General features: G+C 43.6%; 1 protein-coding gene across 2 annotated transcripts in view; it reads left to right on the forward strand.

Moving 5' to 3' along the window:
- The window catches only part of rxraa (retinoid X receptor, alpha a), a 108,138-nt gene that overhangs the window by 17,663 nt on the left and 64,787 nt on the right, over positions 1-25,688 (forward strand). The window contains exon 2 of one of the 2 annotated variants that reach the window (XM_078289409.1): positions 11,477-11,602. In XM_078289409.1, coding sequence (XP_078145535.1) covers positions 11,477-11,602 — 126 coding nt within the window. The remainder of the gene's footprint in view (positions 1-11,476; positions 11,603-25,688) is intronic. The other variant, XM_078289413.1, reaches the window with a different exon arrangement.

Consider the following 25,688-nt stretch of genomic DNA (forward strand, 5'->3'; position numbering starts at 1 on the left):
ACACTGAACTGTAGCCCCAAAGCCAAAGCACATATCAAGTCATGAATTAAATACATATTCATGCAATGTGTTGCAGTCACAGTGAATGGGAGTGGATGGTATTTCATGGCTGAACTGCCATTATTGACTTGAATGAAAATCACGTCAAAGTATTTTCTCCCTCCTACATGCCGTCTGAGGGCTACAAAATTATTATTTTAACAAAGACATGGGGAATATTTCTTGTAGAATTGAATTAAGGAATGAACTGCCCATTATTCTGGACTTTCTCTCCCATTTGAGAGTAATTATTATTATTATTACAAGATTTGACTGCTGCGTCGATGTCCGGCTCCTAGCCATATTTCATAACTTTTACATAACACCTAACGAGCCAAAGAGCAAGTTGAGATCCTCAGGCTTTCCTGTCCATTTTAAAGTCTTTGCTAAAGACCAGAGTTAATCAGCCCTTTGCCATTTCTATCCCACCTTAGAGGCTTCGGCTGGCAAAATCAGCATCATGTTCAAGGTTTGTTATTAGAAACACTTTTATAGACTAGGCTTTGTATGAGATTTGATTAGAACCTATTTGATTCCTGTTGCATTTACCCATTTCAACCCATTTTCTTCCCTGACACGTTTTAAATTCATGTCTGGCATTTTCATTATTTTCTTTTCTTTGTATCCCTGTTTTGAAAAGGTCTATACAAACAAATAGGGGTTGGCATTCAACCAATGAGCCTTGAACGTCTCCCTCCCTACTTGTTTTGAAATGGATCAGACCGAGGCAGTCGAACACAGATTAGTATAGATAGGCCTAAATCAGAATGAATTAATTACAAATTTGTTTAAATTAAACAGTTTCTTCGATTCCAGAGTTTGGAGTCGAGATTGCAACAGGAGTCGACTCTCCATCCCTAAGAGAGACCATCAGCTAAACAAAATGTGTCCATTAACAGCCATGTGTCCAGTCTAAGTGTCCCTGAGCGAGACAGTACACCTGCTCAGTCGCTGTAAGGGCATCAGGGATATCTAAAATGTAATTGTTTTATGAATGCAGGGCCAGGACCTGGGCAAGAGCCGTGATACTGTAGGTTCTTCGAGTTACACACCCACTCTGGTAGCAGAGCCAGAGAAGAGAGAGAAAGAAACCCCCCCCCTTTCATCTTGGCTACGCAAGTGCTGCAGCTTCTGACACAGTGACCAACAGATGAAGAGATTGCATGGTGGAATATATTCATAAAATTGAATAAAATGTGCTCTCAGCCTCACACAAGTGGAAATCGTTCAATAGTTTGCTGAATTTCCTTCACTCAGACGGCTAGGTTGGAGCTGGGGAGCAAACAGATCGAAGTATGTTTATATTTAAAGGGATGGTCAACCCGGTTAAAAATGTAAATTTTCTTATTTAGTATCACTCTTGAGCATTCCTAATATTCAATAAGTGTAATAAAGTGGAGCTTTTGGCTGTTGCATTTTCTATAGTGATGCAGTTGAAGAGAGCTGCTCTCCCTTTGGTCAAGCGAGCTTCACTCTACACTGGAGAGAGAGAGAGCGGCAGCTCCTTAGTGGCCAAACTTGACAAATTCCAAATATTTTACACAAAACACAACTCACGCAGTCTAGACTCACACTAGCAAAAATCATTTTTATCAGCATAGATTAGCTGTTGCGGTTAAAAACACATTGCTACAAACCTCGGTCGAGCGAGGTTCACTCTAGACTGGAGAGAGAGTGGCGTGTTGAGGTTTGTTCTGATTGGATTTCCCACTCTAACTTGTGAAAGTAGTTTTTAATCCGCAGCAGAGCGGCTCGTTTGGCTGCTCCAGACATCAACTGATAGGCTTTTCTCAGCGGAGGAACGACTTCAGATTCTCACAGTTTCGTGTTGTTTTTTTACACCCAACAATGACTAAAACAAACATTTTAGTGAGAAACTGCATATTTTAGTTGGCTATCGCTTTAAGAGTTAAGAGTAAGAATGAAAAACAGTTATTTCCCTGTGAAGCCATGGGAGTCTCTAGCTGTGTCATTTAGACACAAGACCTGAGAAGTTGATACTTGAAGGTTTACTCAAGCTGTGCTTTTGTGAGAGAGAGAGAGAGCGCTGTTGTCTCCATTCGTTATCTCGGCCAAAACTCCTCATTCCAAAACTGTGCTCTGCAGCGGTAACTACTGTTTTCCTGTCCAAGTCGTTCCCAGTCTGGCCTGGCTTCATGTCATATAGCCTTCTGTGGTCTGGTGATATTGACTTGTGAGGCGTCACTTTGCAAACAATTTACTAAAGTCTTGAAGCCTTGGAGAGGATTACACCAATCACTTTCTTCTGGAGTTCACTCCCTAATGGAGCAGCACAGTCCAAGGAATAAAATCAATATTACTGGTATTAAAACCCCCCATTCATATTTGTGTTACTCTAACTCAAGGGCATTTTACCCATTAAGACTACACTTAATCCCTGTTCTTAAAATTGTCCCACAAGTGGTCGTTCTTTTTAAATAGCAGTATGTGTGTAATTATTGGTCTGTAACATCTCTGTTTTATTTTGTATTTTGATGTTTTTATTGTCACTCTGGTGTTCAATGCACACCCAAGCAGAGCCTGTTCCAGCTCCAGATGTTTTTGTTTCAGTTTTTGGAATATAATGTCCCACTTCATAATCTTATGATTCATGTAGCAGGCCCAAAAGTACTATTTCCCACGGCCTATGTGTGGCTTTCTGTCATTTGATGAAGTAATTCCAAAGCGCTGTATATTTCCATTTTAGGGAAAGCACATCATTACCTGAAGATCTTTATTCACACTAACTCAAAAGGAAGTAGATTGTAAAGGTGGTGTAAAAGTTTGCAAACCAAGGACTGAAGTTTACTAGTATCCTCTAATTTTTTTAAAAATATTTTATGCTATGATCATTTCGTTTTTGGAATCAAACTCTGCATTTATACCATCAGAGGAAAGAAAGACTAAAAAATGCAAAATGGGAGTGGGAGAGACAGGGTTTTAGGGTGCAGTGGGCTGGGTGGGAATGGGGAGCATTTGTGCATGTGCTGTGTAGCGCTGCTCAAGTGAGACAGAGGGTGCAGAAGGCGTTAAGCCAACAAAGGCAGAATGAACAAATGATAATTCAAGTCTTCACTTTACCATGCATGGACCTTGATTGGCGAATCTGGGTCAGAGACTAAAGAACACATTGTTCTGCAGAGGAGAACAGAGGACGTGGGTGGCAGCACGCGTCCTTCCCTGTGTGTGTGCCTGTGTGTGTGTGTGTGTGTGTGTGTGTGTGTTTACATCCTCTGTATGTAGATTCAAAATGTACTAGGCTGAGGTGGCAGGAGGAGGTTAATGGGAGACTCTGTGCTCCTGTAGAGATAGCGGGCCTGTGAGTGTGGGCGTGTGGAGTCAATTTAGCGGGCTAACAGGAAGCGTGCTCCGGGACCTTCCTCCAGGACACAGGCAGTGGGCCACAGGTCGCTAAGCTACACCGCTCCTCGCTTTCTGCCTCGGAGCGCCCCACCCGCACCCCCGCCCCCCCCGCCCCTACCGCTGTGCACACATGAGAGTCTTCCCCACAGAATATTCATCTCCCTACTGTAAACCCATGCTTTATTTTAACATTTCTTGCTGGAGGTAATTCTCTTTGATGATTACGAACGTCAGCCATGATCAAGGGAAATCTAAGCCGTGAACTAAGGGCAGAACTGTATCCAATTGTAACCATTATTGTCAGGACTAAAAATAGTAGTTTTGACACCAGATTGAAGCAGTGCAGACTGGGGTTAATCCTACAAAATATTGGATGAATTTCCACCCGCTACCCATTGGACTGAACACATAAAACAAAGTTTTATCTCTCCCTTTTTTTGGTGGTGATATTTCACAGCATAGAATGGGCCAGTGTGTGCTGTGCCAAGGGCTGTTGGCGTGGGCAGATACTCTGTCATGTGAACGGCTACTGTAGAGATCAACAGAGGGATAGCGGATTTTAAATGCTTCCTTGTGTCCATTCCCTGGTGAAAGGAGCCTCTTTTACCCTTGCAGCTCTTCTGAGTCCAATCACACAAATTTGATTAGAGTCGTTTGCCCAAGGAGCTGCTCTCAGTGCCGGGCTGCAGTGAGGCCCTTGTTCCCCGATTTGCCCCAGAGAAAGGTCTGACGCGCACAGGCAGTCTTTGAACCAACCCCCTCTTCTCTTCCCCTTTAACCTCATTTACCACACTCGCTTAGTTTCTCCGTCTCTGTCTATCTGCGGCTGCTCACCAATGGGTTCATCACTTCACAATGAGTGAGACAAATGGCCTTTATTTATTATCAGGAACAATTGCTTTGGCATCGTCTAAGCTCAACCGCAGTGGCGTGTAATGTTTTAGACAAAGCTTCCCAGCAGCAGATCTCCTGGGAAAGGTGGATTTATATTATAATCTGTATCTTATAGGAGAAACTGAAGCAACTGCCAACGTACATCCATCTGTCAGTCAGCATTAGCCACATTTAGAACTGCCTCAGTCATAACCCCAGTGTCAACAAGGGCAGTGGAGCAGCATCAATATTTAATAACTGTTTGCATTTTTTTTTTTTCAACTGACATGCAAATACACCTTGTGGTTGTGCAGCTCCACAAGGCTGTGTTGTACAGGGACAAAACACTGTTGAAGCGAGAGTGAGAGGAATTAACAATGTTTGACCACATTTTTCTGTTACTGTATGTCGTCTGTTTCGTTGCCAATAAAAAAGAAAAAGCTGCATGTTCTGCTTTTCTAAGATTTGCCAGCCTTTATGTTGTTCAAGGTTGACTGGAATTCAGTATAAATAGAAAATGTTGTTTAGCCTACTTTTCAGAAATTACTTTCCTATGTATTGTGGCTACTGTGGCATTGAACCTGGTTCTTTTTGGGTTACTTTTTTCTATGCAATTTTCAATACTGAAAAAATCCCAGATCACATGGAAATATACACACATACATTTCACATTATGTACTACCTACATGGCAAGAAAACATTTTCTATTTTTTCCCTGAAGGATAGCCACAGCTCATTTAAAAAAGAAATGAGGAGGAGTGGATTTACATTGCTGTATTTGGCTATTGGCCATATTAAATTTGTTATTCTCTCTTGCTTAGCAAACTGAACAAAGTGGAAGTTTTGCCTAAGGTGTGTAGGTAGACATGTGCTGCTCAATAGTAACAGTCCTAAAGTCACAATTTTACAAAGGTCATCTTTGTCAGCTCTACCTTTGCTACAGATGCCTTGCAGCTTCAAATGCCACACCAGGGCAACTGCCACTTTCATTATCCTGAGACTGTGTGAAAGTGCAGACTCAATTTGAGACAAAGTAGAAAGGCATTTGTCTGAAAGAGCCGTTATAGAAAGGTGCTCTTGTTCATTTCAAAAGCGCCTCAGTTTAGGTCTCGCAAAACACAGTTGCTTAATAAGTCATTCAATAAAGCTGTCCAGTTAACATTTTATTGCCAGTTCAGCAGACCTCAACAGCAGTTGGTTTTGTGACTCAGGACTCGAGAAAAAAATGCAAGTTGCAGATTTTAGTCACTTTTGTTTTTCAGTTATTAGAAGACTAGTCATAGCACAGACCTGTAGGAGAGCTTGAGTCATTATGTTTAAGGCAATTTCACCTCAAGTAACGGTTTGTTGTGGCTGAACCTGGGAATTATGTGTTCCAGCCAAGGTCTTCATGGGCATCTGTTTCTGTAGATTTTGTCTAACCTTCCATTAGGGCTAAAATAAGCCCTCAGGTAACTGGCCTTGCCCTGTTAATTCATCCAAGCCAGGGCAAATGATGTTGCCAAAGAATCTGCAGCCACAGTGAAATGCAGATTTAGTTTCTTCATATTCAGGAAGAGCCACACTTACCTCAATTTTTGGTGCATGCTCTTCTGGGTTTGACACAGAATAGCGTATAAAATAGTCTCAGTACTACAGGGGCCTGTAATTCCCTTGAAAGCCAAAACCCTTGTTCACCCAAGGGGTCACCTAACGTCCTGGGACCCAGCTCACTGGACCTGCTCTGGTTGACCTGTCCTGTTTCTGGATTGGCTGCTTGGGGACCCTCAAGGTCTCAGTGGTGGGTCTTACTTGGGGTGGAATTTCAGCCAAGGCTAGTGTTTCTACCGCTGTAGGGAGTCTTGGTTTCTAACAAGGTAGAGAGAGAAACACATAGAAAACAACAAGAGGATTTGTATATGTGTATAATATGTCAAAACGAGTATTTTAACATATCACTGTTGTCACATGAAAACCTTGTAACTCCAGTTTTGGTGATTTTGTGGTTTTAACTCCAATTTAAGGGTTACATGTTCCTCTATTGGTTGAGAAAATTCTACCACCCTTGGGTTTATGAAGCACTTTCAGAAGCCCATAGGATAAACTAATAAATACATGGTGAGATGCAAGTTTTTCATTCGACAGCGACGATGTATACTATTATCAACACCCATGTAGCCCCTCCAGTGAACTTACAGTAGTACACACTTTATCAGGTTTGCTTTGTTGTCATGATAGATCTGCATAGCCTTTGCTTTGGTTGAGATAAAGAGGAGCTGAGAGGCATCTCTAAATGTGGCTTTTTTCAAAATGGAAATTAGCTAGGGGAGGGAAGACAGTTTGCTGATGGAGCAGATACGCTGGGATCGGGTTGGACGCTTTCCATGCTGATGATCAGGATCAAGAGAGAGGGATGCAACCTGCAAAACACTGCAGCGCTCAAATGAGAAGTGTTTAATTATGGCTGTCAGGACAGTAAGAGCTGATGTGGTCCTACAGCATCTTTCAGCTCCTCGCAGTACACGCAGAGAGAGCTGATGCGCTTTGATGAGCACTCAGTAAAGGTAGGGTGGATTAGGCACACAGTTGACTGTCAGAGCGTCAATTGTTGGTGTAATGAGAAGTTGCTGCATGGTGTTAGCTCTCGTCAGTGCAAACATCAGAGGCTCATTAAGCGTAGTACAGGATGGACTGTGCTTGGTGCTAATAAGAAAACAGCATGAAATATAATCATAGAACGTGTTGGACACACTGTCACCGACATTAAGCATTGTCATAGTCCAGCAATCTCTGCACAGCAAAAATAATCAGATGTACTTTTTAAAAATTATTTCATGAACGCTCAATAATCGTTTCATAATTCACGGATGACGGTGGATCGGTGTTTTGTTCCGCAAATTTGAGTTAAAAGAGAAAATCCAACACAATAGATCTCTCAAGGGCACATGGGCAAACGCTTGACAATCGCTTGACAAGTCGAGCCTCTCAAGGCCATGTTAGAGGAGGGACAGGAGAGGGGAAGCGGTGTAGAGCGAGGTCTTGAGCTCCGTCTATTTCTCACATGGAGCTGCAGAAGACTGTTGAAGGTGAATGGCATTTACGATGGTAACCCTGCCGATTGATAGCTCCTCTGCCGGTCCATCCTTCTGAGCATCGCCGGGACCTTAGCCCTGGGAGCCCCATGTGGGAAAGGCTTTTTATTGCACCTGGGAGATGCATTAAGGGCCCAATGAACTTTGACCTTGGGCTTGATCACCCTGGTAACACCAAACATGAACAATGGTTAGGCTTTAAGAGGACTAGGCTGCTGCAATCCCTAAACTCTCATAAACGCATGAATGTATTTCATTCAAGACTAGGTTTGTGGGATCTTGTAAAGTCTGTAAGCACTTTCACTGATGTATCCTTGATAAATGTGAATGGTAATGAAAATACTTTAGATTTGCTCACTGTCATTGAGTCTAACTTTTTGTTATAACGGCAAATTTGCACACCTTTGTTTCATTAGCACATTGTCATTAAGCCTTTCTTTCATTAGGCGTATATCAATACAGATCCTTTTTTCATTAGAGGAACATCTCAAAGGCTTGCCTTCATTAGCACAATGTTGTAAATGCTTTATGTGGTTTCATTAGCAGCCTATCTCTAATGAGAAAACCCCCAGCGTGTTTACATTGCTCTGATCCCCCTGATCGCTAGTGAGGATAATGCTGATTGGCTCTTGGTGGGGGATGTTTGAGCTTGTCCCCTGAAGATTGGATCATGCAGTTATTAAAGCCAATGAGATCCCGCTCTCTTCTTGGAAGTGAAGAGCAAAAAAAAAAAGAAGATCAAACATCTCTGTAATCAAGGGCCTGATACAGTATACGGGCCAAGACATAATGACGCAGTGTGTGATAGAGAACCTTTTAATGACAAGACATGCACCAACCTTACCGCTCATGACAGGAGATCCAGAACCTGCACATACATGTTCGAGCTGCTGCTGCCGCGCTTTCATCATTTACTTCAAGGTTTGAAAAGTAAAGCCCCTTACTGAAATTGATTTAAGGTGCTAACAGGAAAAAGACGTGTATTTCGTTCGCATCCACAGTTTTTCAGCTAAGTTTTGCAGCTTTCACGTAATTGAATATGGGTGTTTGAAGATAACTTTCTCATCATTTGATATGGAAGACACTATACTGGAAAGGGGTGTTTTTTTATTTTAAACCAGACAGATAAGAGCTGTACTGAAAAATCTAGCAAATGACTTGACTTCATAGTTTGCAGATCTGTATGTTTACATTGAAAATAGCTAAGGATATACTTTCCTTTTCTTTGAGATGCTTAGATCACAGAAACGCTGCATTTTCCAGCTCCTGTCTCCCACGCTTCCAGCTTTAGGTGAAATTCCAAGTGTTTGAATCCCATACTGTAGCATTACTCTGTCCCGTGGGAAGATTATTCCAGTGGATGGCTAGCAGTGCTGGGTGTTTTTTTTTTGGGCTCCTGTCTGCTCAGTTTACTCCTGATTTTGGAAAAGTCCAACTTGACTGGGAGCCTGGGCTCATATGCTAACACTGTAATGTTCAGTGACATCGCTCAGAGCCCTATGGCGTGTGTCATTGTCTGCCCTTCAACCCCTTTATACAACCAGGAATTTGCCTTGCTCCTGGAGAATTGATTCATTTGGTGAAGATGGGGGGGGGGGGGGCGGGGGGGGGAATGTGGCTGAGTAGAGTAGATGGACCAGGACTATAACCAATCGAAATTTTCCAAGATTCATGCCAGTCAGGTGCAGTCTGCTACTATGATTGACAACGTAAGTGCAGTCAGTCATATGTAGTCACACTGTTGAATCACGGCTCAATCTTTTTTCTGAGGCTGCGTTGTTGCGCACCAACATAAATTGTCATTATATCTTACTCAAGTCTGCCTAACATCCCTTGAGTCTTTATGATACCCATAAAACTTTATGCGTTTCAGAGTCAATGCCAGTGATTTGATTTCATGTCTTCCAATATCTGATAACATTAGCATCATTGTGCTCAGCAGAGTTTAGAAAAAGACATACCACATGAGGAGAAATATGTTTACCCTTTCAATTTTGTTTGCAGGCTACTTTAATGAGACAGTCAAAATACCCTAGTCTGTTTTATTTCATTCATGCTGATGTTAGGGATGATCTCAGTCTGTCTGTGTTTGCTCTTACTGGTCCAGACTTGCTTTGCCTTGTCTGTCCCCGGATTCATCCACAATACTAATCAAAGCATTTAGGAATGCGTTTGACAAGAACCCCCCTCCTCCTCCCTTTTTCCTCAAAGCACATACACATCCATGAAACTGCTCAACAGTATATAAACACGCACATGTGCTTGCACACTCACACATTTGCACACACACACACAGGCTTGCACACACACTCATGAGCAGAAAGCATCAGCATCCCAGACAGCTTATCATGGGGAACTAATTCAATATCCCTTTGCCTGTTTTAAATGTCATTCTCTGAGCTCATCTGGAGTGACATGTTTTTCATGGTGGAAATAAAGGCGCTTTATTGGGCTCAGAACACAGTGACGGGGGCTCCGCTGCCTGGTGCTCTTGATGTTTGCTGAAAATCTAAAGGTCCTCATGAGGAATGAATAAAGTCGGGATTTGCAGAGATCTGCCGATGCCAATGAGATCCGCATGAGCTACCCAGTCGATAAAGACTGGGTGAATCCTCCGCTGACTGAGAAAAGTAAAGTACACACAGAAGTTTCCAGTTTGGCTAGAGGCTACCACGTCAATCATGAAGCGAAATGCCACTTCTAATTCTATTTAAGGGATCGTCAAGGATTTCAAAAGGTCATAAGTGGTTGATGTAAACCTATTGAATGCTACTGGGTCACAGTGTGGGCATTCACGCGATATTGATTGATTTATGGTGCATTTGGTGCAGACTCTGTGGTGTATGTCACCCATGCGCTGTTTTTCTTTTTACACCCATCTCTTCATTTTGAAGTATAGTGCTGACATTCAAGAAATGTTTCCTCAAAGTCTCTCTCGCTATTTTTGGCATTTTAGATTAGTCGCTGTCCCTCCTCTCTGCTGTGCATGATGTCAACGGCAGGGGTGAATGCTGGTCTGGAGGGGGGTACAGAGCGCTCAGTTGCCCCATTGTGCCAGATAATGACTTCCCTATTGAGAGTGACCCCCCGTGACCCCGGAGACAGACAGTAAGACGGCCCCCTCCAGCCCCCCAAGGCACCTCGGTCGAATTTGGCATTTTGCCCGCGCAGAGTCGCTAACCTCGGCCCCCGCGGCTGGCCGCTCCTCGGCCTCCTCTCGGCCGCCCCTCCCCGGTTCGTCCCCCAGGCGCCGGCCGCCCTCTGGAGCCCTCGCCCTGGGCACGGCCGCGGAGCTGACATGAGCAGTGAGCTGGCCTGGTCCCATGGGTGAGGAGGTTAGGATGAGGTCCAGCCAGCCACAGAGCTGTAAATGTGAGAGGTTGGCCGGGTCTGATGGTGGCAGGCTGCTGGCAGATGTGCAGTCTGCTCGGAGGCAGGCAGGCAGGCAGGGAGGTGTTGTCGAGATGCTCTGTTTTTAACTCTTTCCCCCCTCACACCACATGCATCTCACACAGGGTAACCCCCTAATGGGCCACCTCTAATCTTGGCTTCCCCTTTTCAGCCAGACTCAGTGTTGTGTGTTCAGAAAAGTCACGCTTAGTAGAGCTGAACAATTAATTGAAAAAAAAAATAATAATTTGAAATCGCAATATGAACTTCTGCAATTTCCAAATCATAGAGGGTGCAGTTAATTTCTTAAGAGAGAGGAGCGTCCAAAATGGATTTCTGAACAAGGTGTTTTAGAGCTGCAGGTAATCTTTGGTCCATGAATCAAGTACAATATTGGTGAAAAACCTTTCATCAGACTCAAACTCAGTAAATCCTGCACACTGACGTCTGTGTTTTTTTTTTTTAACAAAATCACTTTTCTTTAAACAATTGTAAAGTTCTAAAAAAAATGATGACAAGAAAAACTTGATGATGAATTGCTGTTTAAATCGCAATTGCAATATTCTGTCAAATAATCGCAAATAGATTTTTTGTCAATATCTTTCAGCCCTAACGTTTAGCATCTTCTGCCTGTAAACCAATTTTTTCTTCCTCTTCTCTCTCTCTCTCTCTCTCTCTCTCTCTCTCTCTCTCTCTCTCTCTCTCTCTCTCTCTCTCTCTCTCTCTCTCTCATATTATAGGGTTCCTGAAGCCCCAGTGCTCGTTGGCTCCTCCCCCCCAGCGAGGTCGGTCAGGCGAGGCTTGTTCCTGTTTCAGTGGCATGTGTCCCCTCCACCAACGCCGCCTATCTTCAGGTATCACGCAATGTAAAAACAATTTCTTTCTAGTAATTTTTTTTTTTTCTAGTTGTTTTGAAGTAAACTACCAGGTCAGAAGTGATGCATTTGTGATGAATTTGCACTCTTATTAAATTAGATTAGATGCAAGAGTGGATCATCCGTTGATCAGAAAGGCAGCAGCACTTTCTTAGAGAATAAATAAGAAATAAATAACTAGTCATGAGGAGTTACAAAATACATTTCATAATGAGACCTTTAATCAAATATAGCACAGCAATGGCAGTATGGGTTGCATAGTTTTCATCTCTCATTCCATTTCATCTGTTTTCACAACAGTTAACAAGACACATAAACACATCGTTATTCAGCTGCTGATGTTTAGTTGGAAATATTGAAAAGCAAATTATAATCAAGATAAATGAGTCAATATTTTGCTCGTTTTGCATTCAACAAAATTAACACTTAGATTCTTAAAAGAAACCCCAGGCTATCCTTTCTAAACATTTTGAAAGATTTCTATACATTAAATGGTGTTTTTTTTTTTTTTTTTTTTATACATGTATTGACATTCTGATTTAATTCTTGATTAATTACTTCATTCTAACTGGTTTTTCACACAGTGGAAAATGTTGCTTGTTCCGCTGTGGACCCACACATACACACACACACACATACATACACACGCACACACCACAGCCTCCAGTCAGAGGTGTGGCTGGGGGCCTCTTCCTAGGCAGTGTTCAGTCTGGTTTTTATGATTAATGGTGTCTTTGCATGTGGAGCCCCAGTGATGGACAAGTTAACAGAGCTGCTCTCAGATCGGCCCCCTTCCTCCACGCACCTCAGCAGGCCGGCAGGGTCAATCTGACATCAGTCGAGCTGCATATTCTGAACTTAAATATCTGGTATGTGGGTAATGAATAGGGGACAGCGCTGTGCAGAACATGTGGTTAGTGCTGATACATTCATCACTGCATCCCAAAGGCCCGGTCTAGTCCTTCTGCCATGTCAGTGCCGTGACTGGCTGAGTGGCCTGTAAGTGGACACCGTGTCATGTGAGGAGAGCATGACTAGCATGACAACACACAGTCACATAAACAAGCTCCATGACAGCAGGGATCAATTTGATTTCAGTGTTAGTTAGTTTAGAATTATTGAGTTAAATAATTTTACCGAGCAGCTGGATCCTCTTCATTGCAGTGTTTTTTTTTAAAAGTTTAATAAATGCTTCCCAACTTAAATTGAATAGAAATACAAAATAAAACTTCATACGGTCGTTCACATACATTTTCAAGGCTGTTCTAAGGTTTTGTGATAGCTCTGAAAAAATGTCTTTGTCCGAGACCTTTAGAAATTTAGAACAAATTTAGAATATCATTTTTTTCTGCCATTGAATGTTGGAAGAGTGAGGCATATCTCCACTGAAGCAGGATGCCGTCCCACTTGTCTTGTTATGAATTAGTTCAGCGCTTGGTCTTTGTTTTTTGTTTTTTTGGAGCATTTTGTGGAACGTTTCAATTTAGTTTCCACTGAAATTAACCAAACTCTTTCCTTTGTTTCGTGATTCAATTTATTTGCGTCATTTGTATTTGATTCAATTCATGGAATTCACTTGGGGAAGTGGTTTATTGATTTAAAAAAAAAAGGTACAGGTGATTATTATTAGATATTATACTGTTAAATCAGTGTTGCAGTGGTCGTGAAAAATCTGGAAACGTCATGCAACTTTACAATTGCGTTATGGAAAATTATACATATCCAGAAAGTTTAGGAAATGGTATGGAAATTCATCCAGTGAAGTCTTTGACAGCAAGCTTGGCTATGCACATTAGTAGGAGTAATGACCCAAGTAACAAAATGTCACGGTATCATAAGGCATCACAGTTGTTAGCTAGATGTGCTCAAAACCAGACCTGAGACATTTAAATCAGCTTTCCAGCAAAAAAAGATAACATTTGAACATAAACGTTGATGAATATTGGTCACGGAAATTGCACTACACGGCATGAATTACGCATGAAATGTCACTGAATTCGATTAGTAGAAATTTGTTCGAATCCATGCTTGTTGCTCGCTCTATATAATGCTTTCTTCCAAAGCTGGATCAAAAGTACCTCGTGATCTTCAGATTTCACTGTGTTACTGCAGCCATTCTATAATATTTGTTGATAGGCTAGTTTTTAAAGACCATAACTAGCCTAATCATATTCAGCCGTATGATCAAACCGGTCAAATTCAATAAACTGTCCACCGTTTTCATGCCCTGTGGCTTTTCATTATAGCGAAAGCTCTCTTTTGAACCTCAAGAAGCACAAAGATTGTTTTGCTTAACAACTATAAAAGAGATAATTCGCAACAAAGATGGGGAAATGAATGGGTAGCGGTCTGGCATTATGTCATCAGAAGTGAAGTGAAACGAGCGTTGGTGATAATAGTGATCAGCATAGGCCGCCTTCCAAGCTGTGTTTGATTCCCAAATAATGCACATATTTTTGCTAACGAGGCCTGGTTGCTACAGAGATCATCCTGTAATTGAAAGGTCACAAGTTCAACAGCAAAATGCGTCTATCCTCATGCAAGACACTGAACCCAAAACCTGCTCCGGGGACGTCATTTCCCAGCTGCCCCAGCGCTCTGACATCTCTGGAGAAACACCAACATATGTCTGTCTGTCTCGGATATGTGAAGAAACAAAGTTAAGAGTCTTCTTGAAAGCGAGAGAACAATGTGAATCAAAAGAGCAACATCTTCTTTTTCACTTCGCCCTCTTTTCGGCCCACCTAAGAGGACTGAGGGGTTTTTGGGGGGTTTTTTAAAGGACTGGTCTGTGTGTGAAAAACCCCTTAGTGGAGGCAAAACGGGAACCCACTACCCTCTCTTTCACAGGCAAATACTTTTTTCATGGACAAGTCTCAGCAAGATCTGCGAGGTGCACAGTTTTTCCACCAACCTCACCCCCATCTTTGTGTATTTTACAGTGCTATCTTGATTGATTGCAACATTTTTTACTGTCACAGCCTGCAGTGAGGGTGGACACGTTTCCTGAACAATTAGAAGCATCTGGATTAGAAGTAGTCCCGCTGAAGTATGTTGAAGGTTTTCCTTTTTTTTTTTTTTTTTGTCTCGTAGTTATTTTAAGATCCGTAACACACTTGGACACGAGGCATGTTTGATTATTTTGCTTGCCTCAGACTCACTTGCAAATGGAGAGGAGGTGAATGTGGGAAATCGGTTGTATTTTCTTGTGTCTTTTCTTGTCACTATTCCTCCGCTGGAGATGTTAAACAAACTCAGCGGTCTGTTATATGCGTTCGGCGCAGCCAAGAGCAGAGTGTACTTCGAGAAAGACTGAGGTAACTGTGAAGTCGTTGCGGTGGAGGCAGAGAGAGCGGGTGGACAGCCGCTCTGGAGTCTGAAGTTTATAGACCCTGTAATAATCATGGGTCTAATTATGGAATGTGTTACTATAAATCCACCGGCATCCTTAGATTGTGTGATTGTCCTCCAATTCGTACGTCCTGGCCGCCCGACCACGGCCACAATGACAAGCTGCTGTAGAAGGCGCGAGGCGTGTAGTGGTGACCAAGCAGGGGATTCTGGGAAGGCTTGCGAGCCTCGCCCGGGGAGCTGTATTCAGCAGTGATCCGCTGAACTCTGGGCCGCACACTGATGTGGCCAAGCTCCGGTTTCAGTGGTTTTACATTGTTTGGGCTTTTCAAAAACAAACCCTTACTGGAAAGGGACCGTGAGAAACGTAGTATTCGGGCCCTCGCTTTTCCGCAGATCGTTTTTAAAAAAGCAATCATTTCGCTTTTTTTATGAGAAGTCACAAAAAAAAGGAGGCATGATGGGAAAAAGGTTTTTTTGGAATTGTGGTGTATGAGGTGAGAGAGAGGGAAAGCGTAAAAGAGAGAAAGCATTGAAAACAGGGCTTTTTGAAAGGCCCTCACAATGCAGGCCTTGTGCTGTGATTTGGTCTGTCCTCACCGAGCTGAGCGGAGGAATGGAAAAGATTATCCGCAGGAATGTCTGGGGTGCCCTCAAACGGAGCGGGCCGCGTGACTGGCCAATGGGAGCGAGGCCTGCAGAGCGGCGGGCTAATTTTTTCCTGATGAACTCAGCCGCCTGCTCCACAATGCAGTCTGATTGCCAGGGCTGAACTCACATATGGTCCGTGTTTGGAGGGTCCAAATGACAGGACCAATTCTGCCTGGAGAGCAAAAAGGGGGTGGGGGTGTTGGACTTAGATGAATATTACTGGCTCCCCCTTTTTTTATTTCATTAGCATGGCTTTGGATGTGGTTGAAGAGACTGGTGCCCCGGAACCACACCAACATGGCCCGCGTGTCCCGCCCCCCCCCCCCCCCTGTATTTCTCACCATTGCCTGCTCAAATTAACCCTCCAGGTGCGCGGTTAGCTTTTGATTAATCACTCTTTATTGATGGTGCTTTGGTTAAATAAGCAGCAATTATGCCCAAAGCCAAGCCCTATTAGCGCTCGCGGCAGTCCATGGCCCACTTCATTACAGCGCCTCAGAATTATCTCACTGCCTCGCAAATCCTGCCAATTAATTTGGAACCCATTTACTATTCAGAGTACTTGGAAAGAGGCTCCATTGCCCCTCCACCTAGAACTGGGCCAGAGTAAACTACAGGGAAATGCAACTGACACAGCTCCAGCTCTGTCCAAGGAATGTGTGTGCATGTGTGTGTCTGTGTGTACGCGCATGCGCTCATTGTTTTTCAGAGGCTCTCAGCATCAGCACGGCAGTAAAAAGCCATGTGGTGGGCCTCTGGAGAGAGAGGCAGCATGTGTTTGTAGACCTTGTGGTCACACAGCAGGGTTTGAGACTAGGGGTTGGGGGACTGAAGGAGGCAAAAGAGAGGCTGGGGGCTGGCGCGGGGTTAAAGTGGCTCCCGGCTCCTCGTATTTCCCATAGCGGGGTCCCACAGAGGTGAGGAGGGTCACAGAGAGGGAGCTCGTTAGCCCCAGCGTGCTCCGTGCTCCCCGCTCTCTAATTGGCTGGCCGGAGTCAGTGCACTCCCTGGCTGCTTCCTGCTAGGTCAGGAGCCAGAGGGGCCGGAGGACGCCAAGCTGCCGATTATGGGCCCCAGCCCCCCACCCCCTCACTCTCATTCATCAGCACACACTGCAGGCTATTTTAATACACACACTCCTACTCCAACTATCATCACACGACTCATCCCAAGAAGCAACCAGCTAATCTCCTCTGTTGGCTGTTTGTTTCTACTAAGTCCACAGTCAGTATCAGTTCTAGCATGTTTTTGGGGGAGTTTTGTTCTTTTTTTTTTACTTTAGGCCAGAGGTCTGGGGTTTGTCATTGCTGGGATAAGGACTGCCAAAACTATTCAGTTAATTGGCTGTTTGAATTCATATTAAACTTACCAGATACTGTGTGATATATTGTCTGTTGTTCCCAAGATGTACAGCCTCCTCCCCCTGTTTACCGCAATGATCTGCAAATTCCTTATGTCTGGATCGGGATGCCCTTCATACCTTTGATGTAAAAAGAAAGGGGCTGGGAAGCAGAAATCAACTCTAATGAAATGATATAATCGGGGGGAGATTTTAATCCCTGTCCTGGTCCCTTGTACATGAGCATGGGAACGATGTAACTGGACTAAAATCCTGGCTGATTAGTTTCTCTCCCTATTCTTTTGAGTCACCAAGCTCATTGTTGAGAAATCTGCCATCTAATTGAAAACAACTTGAGCCCGCAAACAATAAATTGCAGCTGTTGTCTCATGATGTAAGATGACAGATGATGACAAAAAAGAACCATAAGGCAATATATTTTTTTGTCGAATGCGTTTGATTGTGTGAAATTTTGAGAGACAAGTTCTCACAAGTGTGACATAACATGTTATGTCTTTTTAGTTCACATTTACATTTTAGGCATTTGGCTGGCTCATAGATAGATAGATAGATAGATAGATAGATAGATAGATAGATAGATAGATAGATAGATAGATAGATAAGAACTTAATTAATCCCAGAGGGGAGGGAGAGGCTTACACTGAATTCAAAGTTCATTTAGAAAAAGTGAGCAATTAAATTACTATTTAGCTGTGTGGAATGGTTATTATGCCCAGATTATCTTTGTAACCTGTATTGTATTTTGTTTTTTTTCAATTCCATGTGCTCTAGGGCTGCACGATATATCGTTTCAGCATCGTCATCGCGATGTGCGCATGCGCAATAGTCACATCGCAGGACGTGCGATGTCAAGTAAGGCAAATTAACTCAAACACGTCATGCTACAACTTTTTTGCTGCTTGATACAAAAGGAAAACTCACACGGTTCTCATTTTCCATGACTAATGTACAAGAGAAGTCTGTCTCATATAACATAATTTACTCTGATTTAAGGGTTTGTTATAAGAGTAGCGTATGTTACCTTTCCAGCTTTCGCGGCTCCGAACCGTAGTTGGGAAGCCTCTGGTGTTGTGCTAGCCTACTTTAGCTTAGCCTGGCTCGTAGCTGGTAACAAGCTTTTTACTAAGAGTCCGGACCAACTCTGCAGTGGAGAACTGGCACTTTATTTCGGTACAGCAGCGAACATAATGCACGGCCTCTCTGTGACGTTCTAAGCTCTTTTCCCGCTAACTATGGTAACTTTACTCACTTAGCATCCTGCAACTCACTCTGGCTGCGGCTAAAAACAAAAACACACTCACTTCCTACTACGTCACCCGCGCAGGTTACCCACAAGGCCACCTTCTTAAAGGGGCAAGGCTTGATAGAGCTATTCACATAATTTGGTGAAAATTCCTGTATTTTTTCATATCGCAACATATATCGCAGAAAAAAAAAATATTTCAATGTAAGTTTTTTCCAATATCGTGCAGCCCTAATGTGCTCTATCACAACTGCTCTGCATGTGCGTTTATCTAATGGGGGATTCACTGAATGAATGCCCATAACACCTGTCCATCATGCCCGCCTATGGGATTCCCCCAGTGGCGTGGCCCCCCGTGGTGCCCGGCTGCCACTGTGGCAGCCAGGAACGCTGCTGAAGTGGCGGGGGCCTCCCTGCTGGCACAAAGTCACGGCAGCCATCCACGGCGGGTCAGTAGAAATCAGAGCGACTAAGCCTTTGATAACCCTCTGAGCCCATAATCCCCCAGCAGCACCATCAGAGTGAAATGCTATCTCATTGTTACAGCTGAAGCCCAGTGGAGAGCGAGAGAGGCGAGGGACGCGGGGAGGGACAGGGGGCGGTCCGCTCCCCGCTATCACGCAAGTCATTACCTACCTCAGAGAGAGGCAGGGTATCGTTGTCACAGCAGCGATTATCACCACAGTGTAGATCGAGGGTGGTGGAGTTGAGGTCCGTGTGGAATGCCTTACTGAACTCATAGTCTCACAGCCTATCATTATGAGTTTAAATTTGAATCATGCGAGTGGGAAGGAAACAACAAACATTTGAATTTAAATATGTCTGGCGTGCGGCATAATTTAATCTCTAATGAATTGTCAAGCAGAGATCATCTCACCGCTTTTTCCTTAAAAACTTAAAAACTTATTTCAAACAGAAGAAGAGTTTTTTTGTTCTAAATCCATTCTCCATTCTCACATTTATTTAGCCTATAGTGATGGTATTCTCTTAGAGGCATTTTAATTTACGCAGATGAGGTGAAATTTCCGTCTGCCACAGATTCCAACTCTCCTTGGAGTTGATCCTGACCCTTGAGTGAGGTTTACAATACAGTGTGTATAAGGCTTGCATCTGGGAGGAAAAAAGAACCCTGCATTTTTTATTAACATCAATTAAACATGAATAAGCAAGTTCTCATTCTTCAGGCCCCATGTTGCCTAACACAGAACAGTATGTTAATCACAGCAGGGCACTGTGGGTACTCCGCTGAAATATATGGGTAAACTAATGAATGCCATGAATATAAATGAATATGTACATCTTAACCCAGATACTATCCTTCCCCATGTGTTGCTATGGGCAGCTGATAGAGATGTTATAACCAGAAGCTGCAGTGTCACCCCAGCTTCTCCGACTGCTGAGGCCTGATCCAGAATGCCATGTTTATATCAGCGGGGGGGCTGGCTAAGTGTTGAGGGGCATCGGCCTCCCCTGACCGCAGAGAAACACGAGGGGATGATGGGGATGCTAAAGGATTGCATGTTTGTCTCCCTTTCTCACATTTGCAAAAGACCAGCCTCATGACATACTGCACTGTACTATGCAAACAAACACAGGAGAAATGTGTTCTGCATGGCCAGAAGAAAACACTGCGGGCAGGGAGTTTATGATGATGTTGGGGAGAAGTCAATAAAGGAAAAAAAAAAATCCTATTTACCCTTGATGAAAACAACCATATGTGCTGTGACGGATGAACATACTCCCTGCAGACAGCGGTTAGACTGGAAACTATATATAGTTTTAAGACACGATTTTTAGAAATATCATCAGTTATGATGCCATTTTTGTTTTTCCTCTTTTCACTAAGATGATAGAATCCAAAAGGATTGCGCTGAACATCTGGATCAGCTAACAGCAGAAGAGCCAGATATTTGGCCAGACCAAAGGAAGAAGGCAATTTCAGTGATTTATTTATCAATTCTTATTTTCTTCCGGACCTACGCGCGTTTCCTCATGGCTATGCTTTAGTTGCAGCATTTGTGCCTGATGCTGCTTTCTTAACTGTGAAGAACAACAAAAAAAAAGAATGCAGGAACATTTTTTGGCTTTGCTACCCTGTAATGTTACTGGACAGTGGGTCACAGTACCACAGATTGAAATCATTTGTGTCCAATATGTCTGGTCTGCCAGTGATAACAGAATGTTCTCTGTCGAAACCCCCCACCTCCCACCTCCTCCCTACCTTCTCCAAATATTCATTGTTGATTTTTACTGCTCATCTTTCTTTGAGAATCCGACAAAAAGGAAACATGGGGAATCTGTTAAGTTTGTCCACCATGTATGATCCATATTGAAACGTTTGATTATATGATTTCATCTGGCATTACAGCTCCTCCTAAAACTGCAATCAGATTTTTCCATAATGTCGCTGCAGAGAATTTCTGTGTCCCCGTCTCAATCCACTTCTTGTTTGTTCACTGGTCTGTGTGTTAAGTAAGCGATTAGGGAGCTCAGGTGTCCTTTTAAAGAGTGGGAGCTTGTTGCCATTAGAGGCGGTTCTGGCTGTTCCTGTTCTCACTATGGTCAGTTGCCTCTGTCCTCGTCGATGGGAATTTGAAGGGCGACGGCAGCCACAGATCATCCGACTCTGTGCGTCCCCCTGAAGGGGAAGCGGGGGGGGGGGGAGAGAAAGCCAGACAGGCAGGGATGTGGGCAAAGGCAGTGGGGGAGAGAGGAGCGAGCAGAGAGGGGATGGGGGACTGTCGGTATTTTGACGCTAAAGTGATTCGACACGCTTGGCATTATAGCCGGCTCTGCGGCGGGGGGAGGGAGAGGCAGCCCGAGCGAGCGCTTGATCCGAATGTCACCGAAGCCGATCTCATGAAGTGGAAGGTCAGAGCCGAAGCACCTGCCGCCCCGGTCGCACCATGCTCGCCCGGGCTCCACCCCCTGCACTCCTGGGAAGGGCAAGCTAGGAATTGGGGTGGAGGATGGAGGGTGAAAGGTGGAAAGGTGTATGTGTGTGGGGCAGTGGGGGGGGGTTGTTTTGGCCAGAGCCCTGACCTCTCAATGTCACATGTCTCTGCCGCTCAGCAACAGGTCCACCCCGAGTGTGCTAATGCAGGCCGGTACATGCTGGGACGTGAGATGTGGAACTAGGGGAGAAGTGTTTGCAACTCCCACATGCTTCTCCTCAGAGAGCTGGTTCTGAGGTGGGTAGAGAAGGGGGGAGGGTGGCAATGTAGTGGGGCTAATGGAAATGTCTTGTTGGGACTCAGCGCTGGTCTTAGAAGCCGCTCTGTGGCCCAGGAGGGGCAAACCGGGGCTGCTGTGACGACTCCAAGGCATTAGCCCCTATTTTACCACACAACCAGACAAGCAATTGAGACACACACAGTGTCCGAATCTGAAAGGTGAAGGCCATAGTGGTTCTGTTTTTTTTTTTGGTCTGACCCAAATCCCTCTATCCCTTAACCCCGGTCCAACTTGCCCCACCCTTGCTCACCCACCGGGGGCTCAGGGCACAGAGGGACCTGGGGCATCGGCAGGGGAACTGTTGCAGAAAGCTGACCTTTAGTGTGTGCCCATGCAGGCAGCTCAGTCAATGGGACTGTGGGATGGAGTAGCGCCTGTGTGACAGAGCGAACCAAACGCCACAGGGGCATCATGTCCACAAGTCCATTACAGTCACTGACATTGAGCTAATTGACTGACGTGGCCGTGCAGCGAAGGCAGCATGAATTTAAAAATGGGGATGGGAAAGAGAGAGAGGAATATGCAGGGAGGGAGGAGGAGAGTGAGAGATGGCTTGGGGAGGAACAAAGTCAAAGTCAAAACTCTCAGTGTGGCCGGCTTTCTGGTTGTTATTTATCAGATGTGTGGCTGTGTGGTTCAGTTGGCCAGACCTTTATGAATCATACTAATAAGATTTCCTGGTTGACAAACCTTTAAGGTGACTAGAGGGTCAGCATTATGTAATATAAAAAGATAAACACAAGAACATAAACTTAAAAGAGAAGTTTTAAACAAAATTGAAACTACGTGCACCGTCAGGTATTTAATAGATGTTGTATATTTAACTTGATTCATTAACTAGCAAAGGAGAGGGACTTAACTTAATTTGTGTTTTATTTAGAAAATATTTCATGCATTATATATAATCACTTGATTCAATATAGAATGGCCAGAGTCGGCTCATTTGCTTTATCTTGGTCTAATCCCCATCTCTTGGGTGTCTTTCTTTCTTGTACTTTCACCTGGCTTTCTCAATTCCCCTGAGGCTGCAGGATGCTCAGCCAGGAAAGAGATAACTCTCTACGTGGCAATTTTGCATAGGACTAAATGCACTAAACATTATGATTCCAGCCAGTGGCCCTAGAACATTTAGTCCCTATCTGTTAATGCTCGTCAAAGTAAAGATGTCTGCTCCCTGGGACACAACAGGATCAGGACAAGAGCTTAATGCTAGAAAGAAAAGCCGACATGGGCCTAATGCCTTCTCGTTTGCTTTTTGTAGGGGCAATCTGTGTGTGTTTATGTTTGTCTGTGTGTGTGTGTGTGTGTGTGGTTGTATTTGAACCCAAGTGTGTATGTATGCGTGTGTCTACTGTATGTGTCTATGTGTGTATTTTACAGCACAAGCCAACATGAATAGATTTTTGTGTACACACATGCTCATATATTCATGCACACACACATATGTGTATGTATGCAGTGCATTGGCTGAATAGTCCATCTCTGTCTGAGTGGACAACTGTCCTGCCAGCTGTGCTTGACAGCATTTTGGATTTAGCATGTATCACCCAGGCAAGTGATTAGGAAGAGCTGAGCCGCTGCATTGTCCAACTAGAACACTCCCCCAAATGATTTGTCATCTGCCTCTGCTCTGTGATTTGAGTATTCATTCTCTACCCCTCTGACCTCCCATGTAAGGTATTCCTGCAACCTGTGATTTCATAGAACGACTGTGTCAGAAATGAAAAGAGCAGCAGCAGCTGCCTGTAACCCAAGCTGATAATGAGCATGAATTTGTGTTTATTTAACACCCTCCCTGCCATCTGTTCCCATGTATTGTGATATGCAGAGAGGGCACGTGTGTATGAGCCTGATGATTACACAACAACAGCCTGGCTAGCTGTATGGTGGCTGCGTCTCACCCGACACCAACTTGCCGCCACCTCCATTATTCAGACTTTGTTCACTGACACAGCTTGTGCATGGGAACAAGAGAACCACACAGACAGCAAGGGTCTCAAGTCTCAAATATAAATGTATAATCAGAGAGACGCACAGAAACACACCCATACGCACTCATACTGGTTATTCATATGCGTACAGATGCGCGAGCACACTCACACTCACACAGACACAGACACAGACACACACACACACACCACTTATAGTGACACGATTAACCTGCCAATTGAAGCAGTTAAAGCAGAGGACAGTATCTGTTGACGTCATTATGCTTTATACATCATGCGATCACAGTGTTTTTCTGTCCTTCATCTATTTGTCCAAGGGTCACAGCGGTTAAAAGAGCATTTAGTGCTTTTGGAAAAGCAAACAGTCCATAACACTTTTATCATCTACTTTCATTGATAGTATATCATTGTTAGTATTATGTGTTGATTAGACAATTGGTGATTGTGCCTCTCACTACCTGCCCACATAATCATTATATACTGTATTATGTGAACCCACCACATTCAGAGTAACAATTAATGTCTGAGCATGGCAGCGCTTTAGGTTACATAATGAAGATAACCTTAAAAATACCCTTTTATCTCTGAACAGTGTGCTAACAGCAGTATATGTAACACACTTTTACAGGTCCTTGTTATCTTCCTGCATGAGTAACATCAGCAAAGATGTTGATACTATCTGGTGAGGTGAGATGAGAAGTTGACTTTGGCCTGCTGTAATTACTGAAAAGATGTCTGGTTGATCTGTTATCTTTCAGCATGTCACCTAACCATTACCTATGTAATTAGAGTTTGTGCGTCAGCAAAATTCAAAACATAGATATAGCTTTTCAAAGCCACGGAGTATAGCGTAACCTTACACAACCTGCGGATATCTAATGGAAATTTATAAAAAAAACAAAAACATCAGCCAGCACACCTGCCACCGCTGTGCACACTAATTAGAAATGTAGACAGTAGTTTAATCAAAAGTATTCCATACCTAATCTTTTAACAATGGACTACAAAGGAACAAGAGTTAAAATATTGCACACATTTATCGTCAGATTTGAGAATTGTTCATTCTTTTCAACCTTTCAGTAAATGTTTCCACAAGAAAAGCAATGGACAAACATGACAACTCCAAACTGCAAAAAATTAGCAGAAAACTGAAGAAACAGTAAAGGAGCCCAGGCTTAAGACCAGTGAAATTTTCTTCAAATTAACAAGTGAAAACAGAAAAATCGAAAATTGAGTGCAGTATTATTATTATATAAAATCTCAATTTGTTGGCCTTTGGATGAATGCAAATGTGAAATATTTGTATATTCAATTATCACTTTTAATTTGTAAAAATGAAATTTGAAAAATTGGTAAGGGCATCTTTCATTTCAACAGCATGCCATGGGTTGATTTGCATGGGGGAGACCAAACTCAGGGCTGGTTATGCTTCTTATTGCTCGGTGGGGCCCCTCTTCCCACCCATGGCCTCGCCCAACTTTTTGTATGTCACTTCCATTTTTTTAATGTATGTTTTTAGCCTGGATTTAAACACTGAGACTGATTCCCTATCCATAGAAAGCAGACTATTCCATAGTGGGCCTACTTTCCTGTTTCAAATGACAAATCCACAGGGATAGGGTTAGCAGGGTTTACAGGTTAGGGTTATGATAGCATTGATTTGAACTCCTAATACTAATGAGGGCCTTCCTGAAGTCCCGATCTATAAAGGTCCAGAGGCACAAGCTATTTACCTGCTGATCAAGGACAAACCCAAATAGATTAATATACAATACATTTTCCAGTAGAAGAATTTGCATACATACCTTTTGTAAACACTGCTGTTGTGAGTGGCCCTGACAGAATCATGATGTGCAAAACCAGTACTGATGCACAAAAAGTTAGGACCTCAGTGTGGTCAAGGGATTTGAGATAGAGTGAGCACATCGAGCTGGTCCGAAAGGCTAGGATGGCTGAGGCCGACATCATGGTTTCGCTTTCTCCGATTCAGTGCCAGGGAAGCCGTTCTACTGCCAGCTGAAGAGAAGGAGATAGTCGTGTGGCAGGATAGGAGGGTCTCTCTCAACACATGCTCCAGAGGTGCAAGAAATTTGATGCATTGAAGCAGCGGCTTCAGGAGAAAGGTCTATGTTACACAATGTAGTAGCCAGCGATCCTCAAAGTGACTGTAAACCACGCATCACTCATGTCTTCACTTCATCGGGGGCAGCTGGAGCCACCAACTTATTTCACTGTGTATTTGATTCATGGCTATATAAATTGCTATAATTATTAATTTAATTTCTTCTT

Source organism: Centroberyx gerrardi, chromosome 2 (genome assembly GCF_048128805.1).
Source record: "Centroberyx gerrardi isolate f3 chromosome 2, fCenGer3.hap1.cur.20231027, whole genome shotgun sequence".
Lineage (NCBI taxonomy): Eukaryota > Metazoa > Chordata > Actinopteri > Beryciformes > Berycidae > Centroberyx > Centroberyx gerrardi.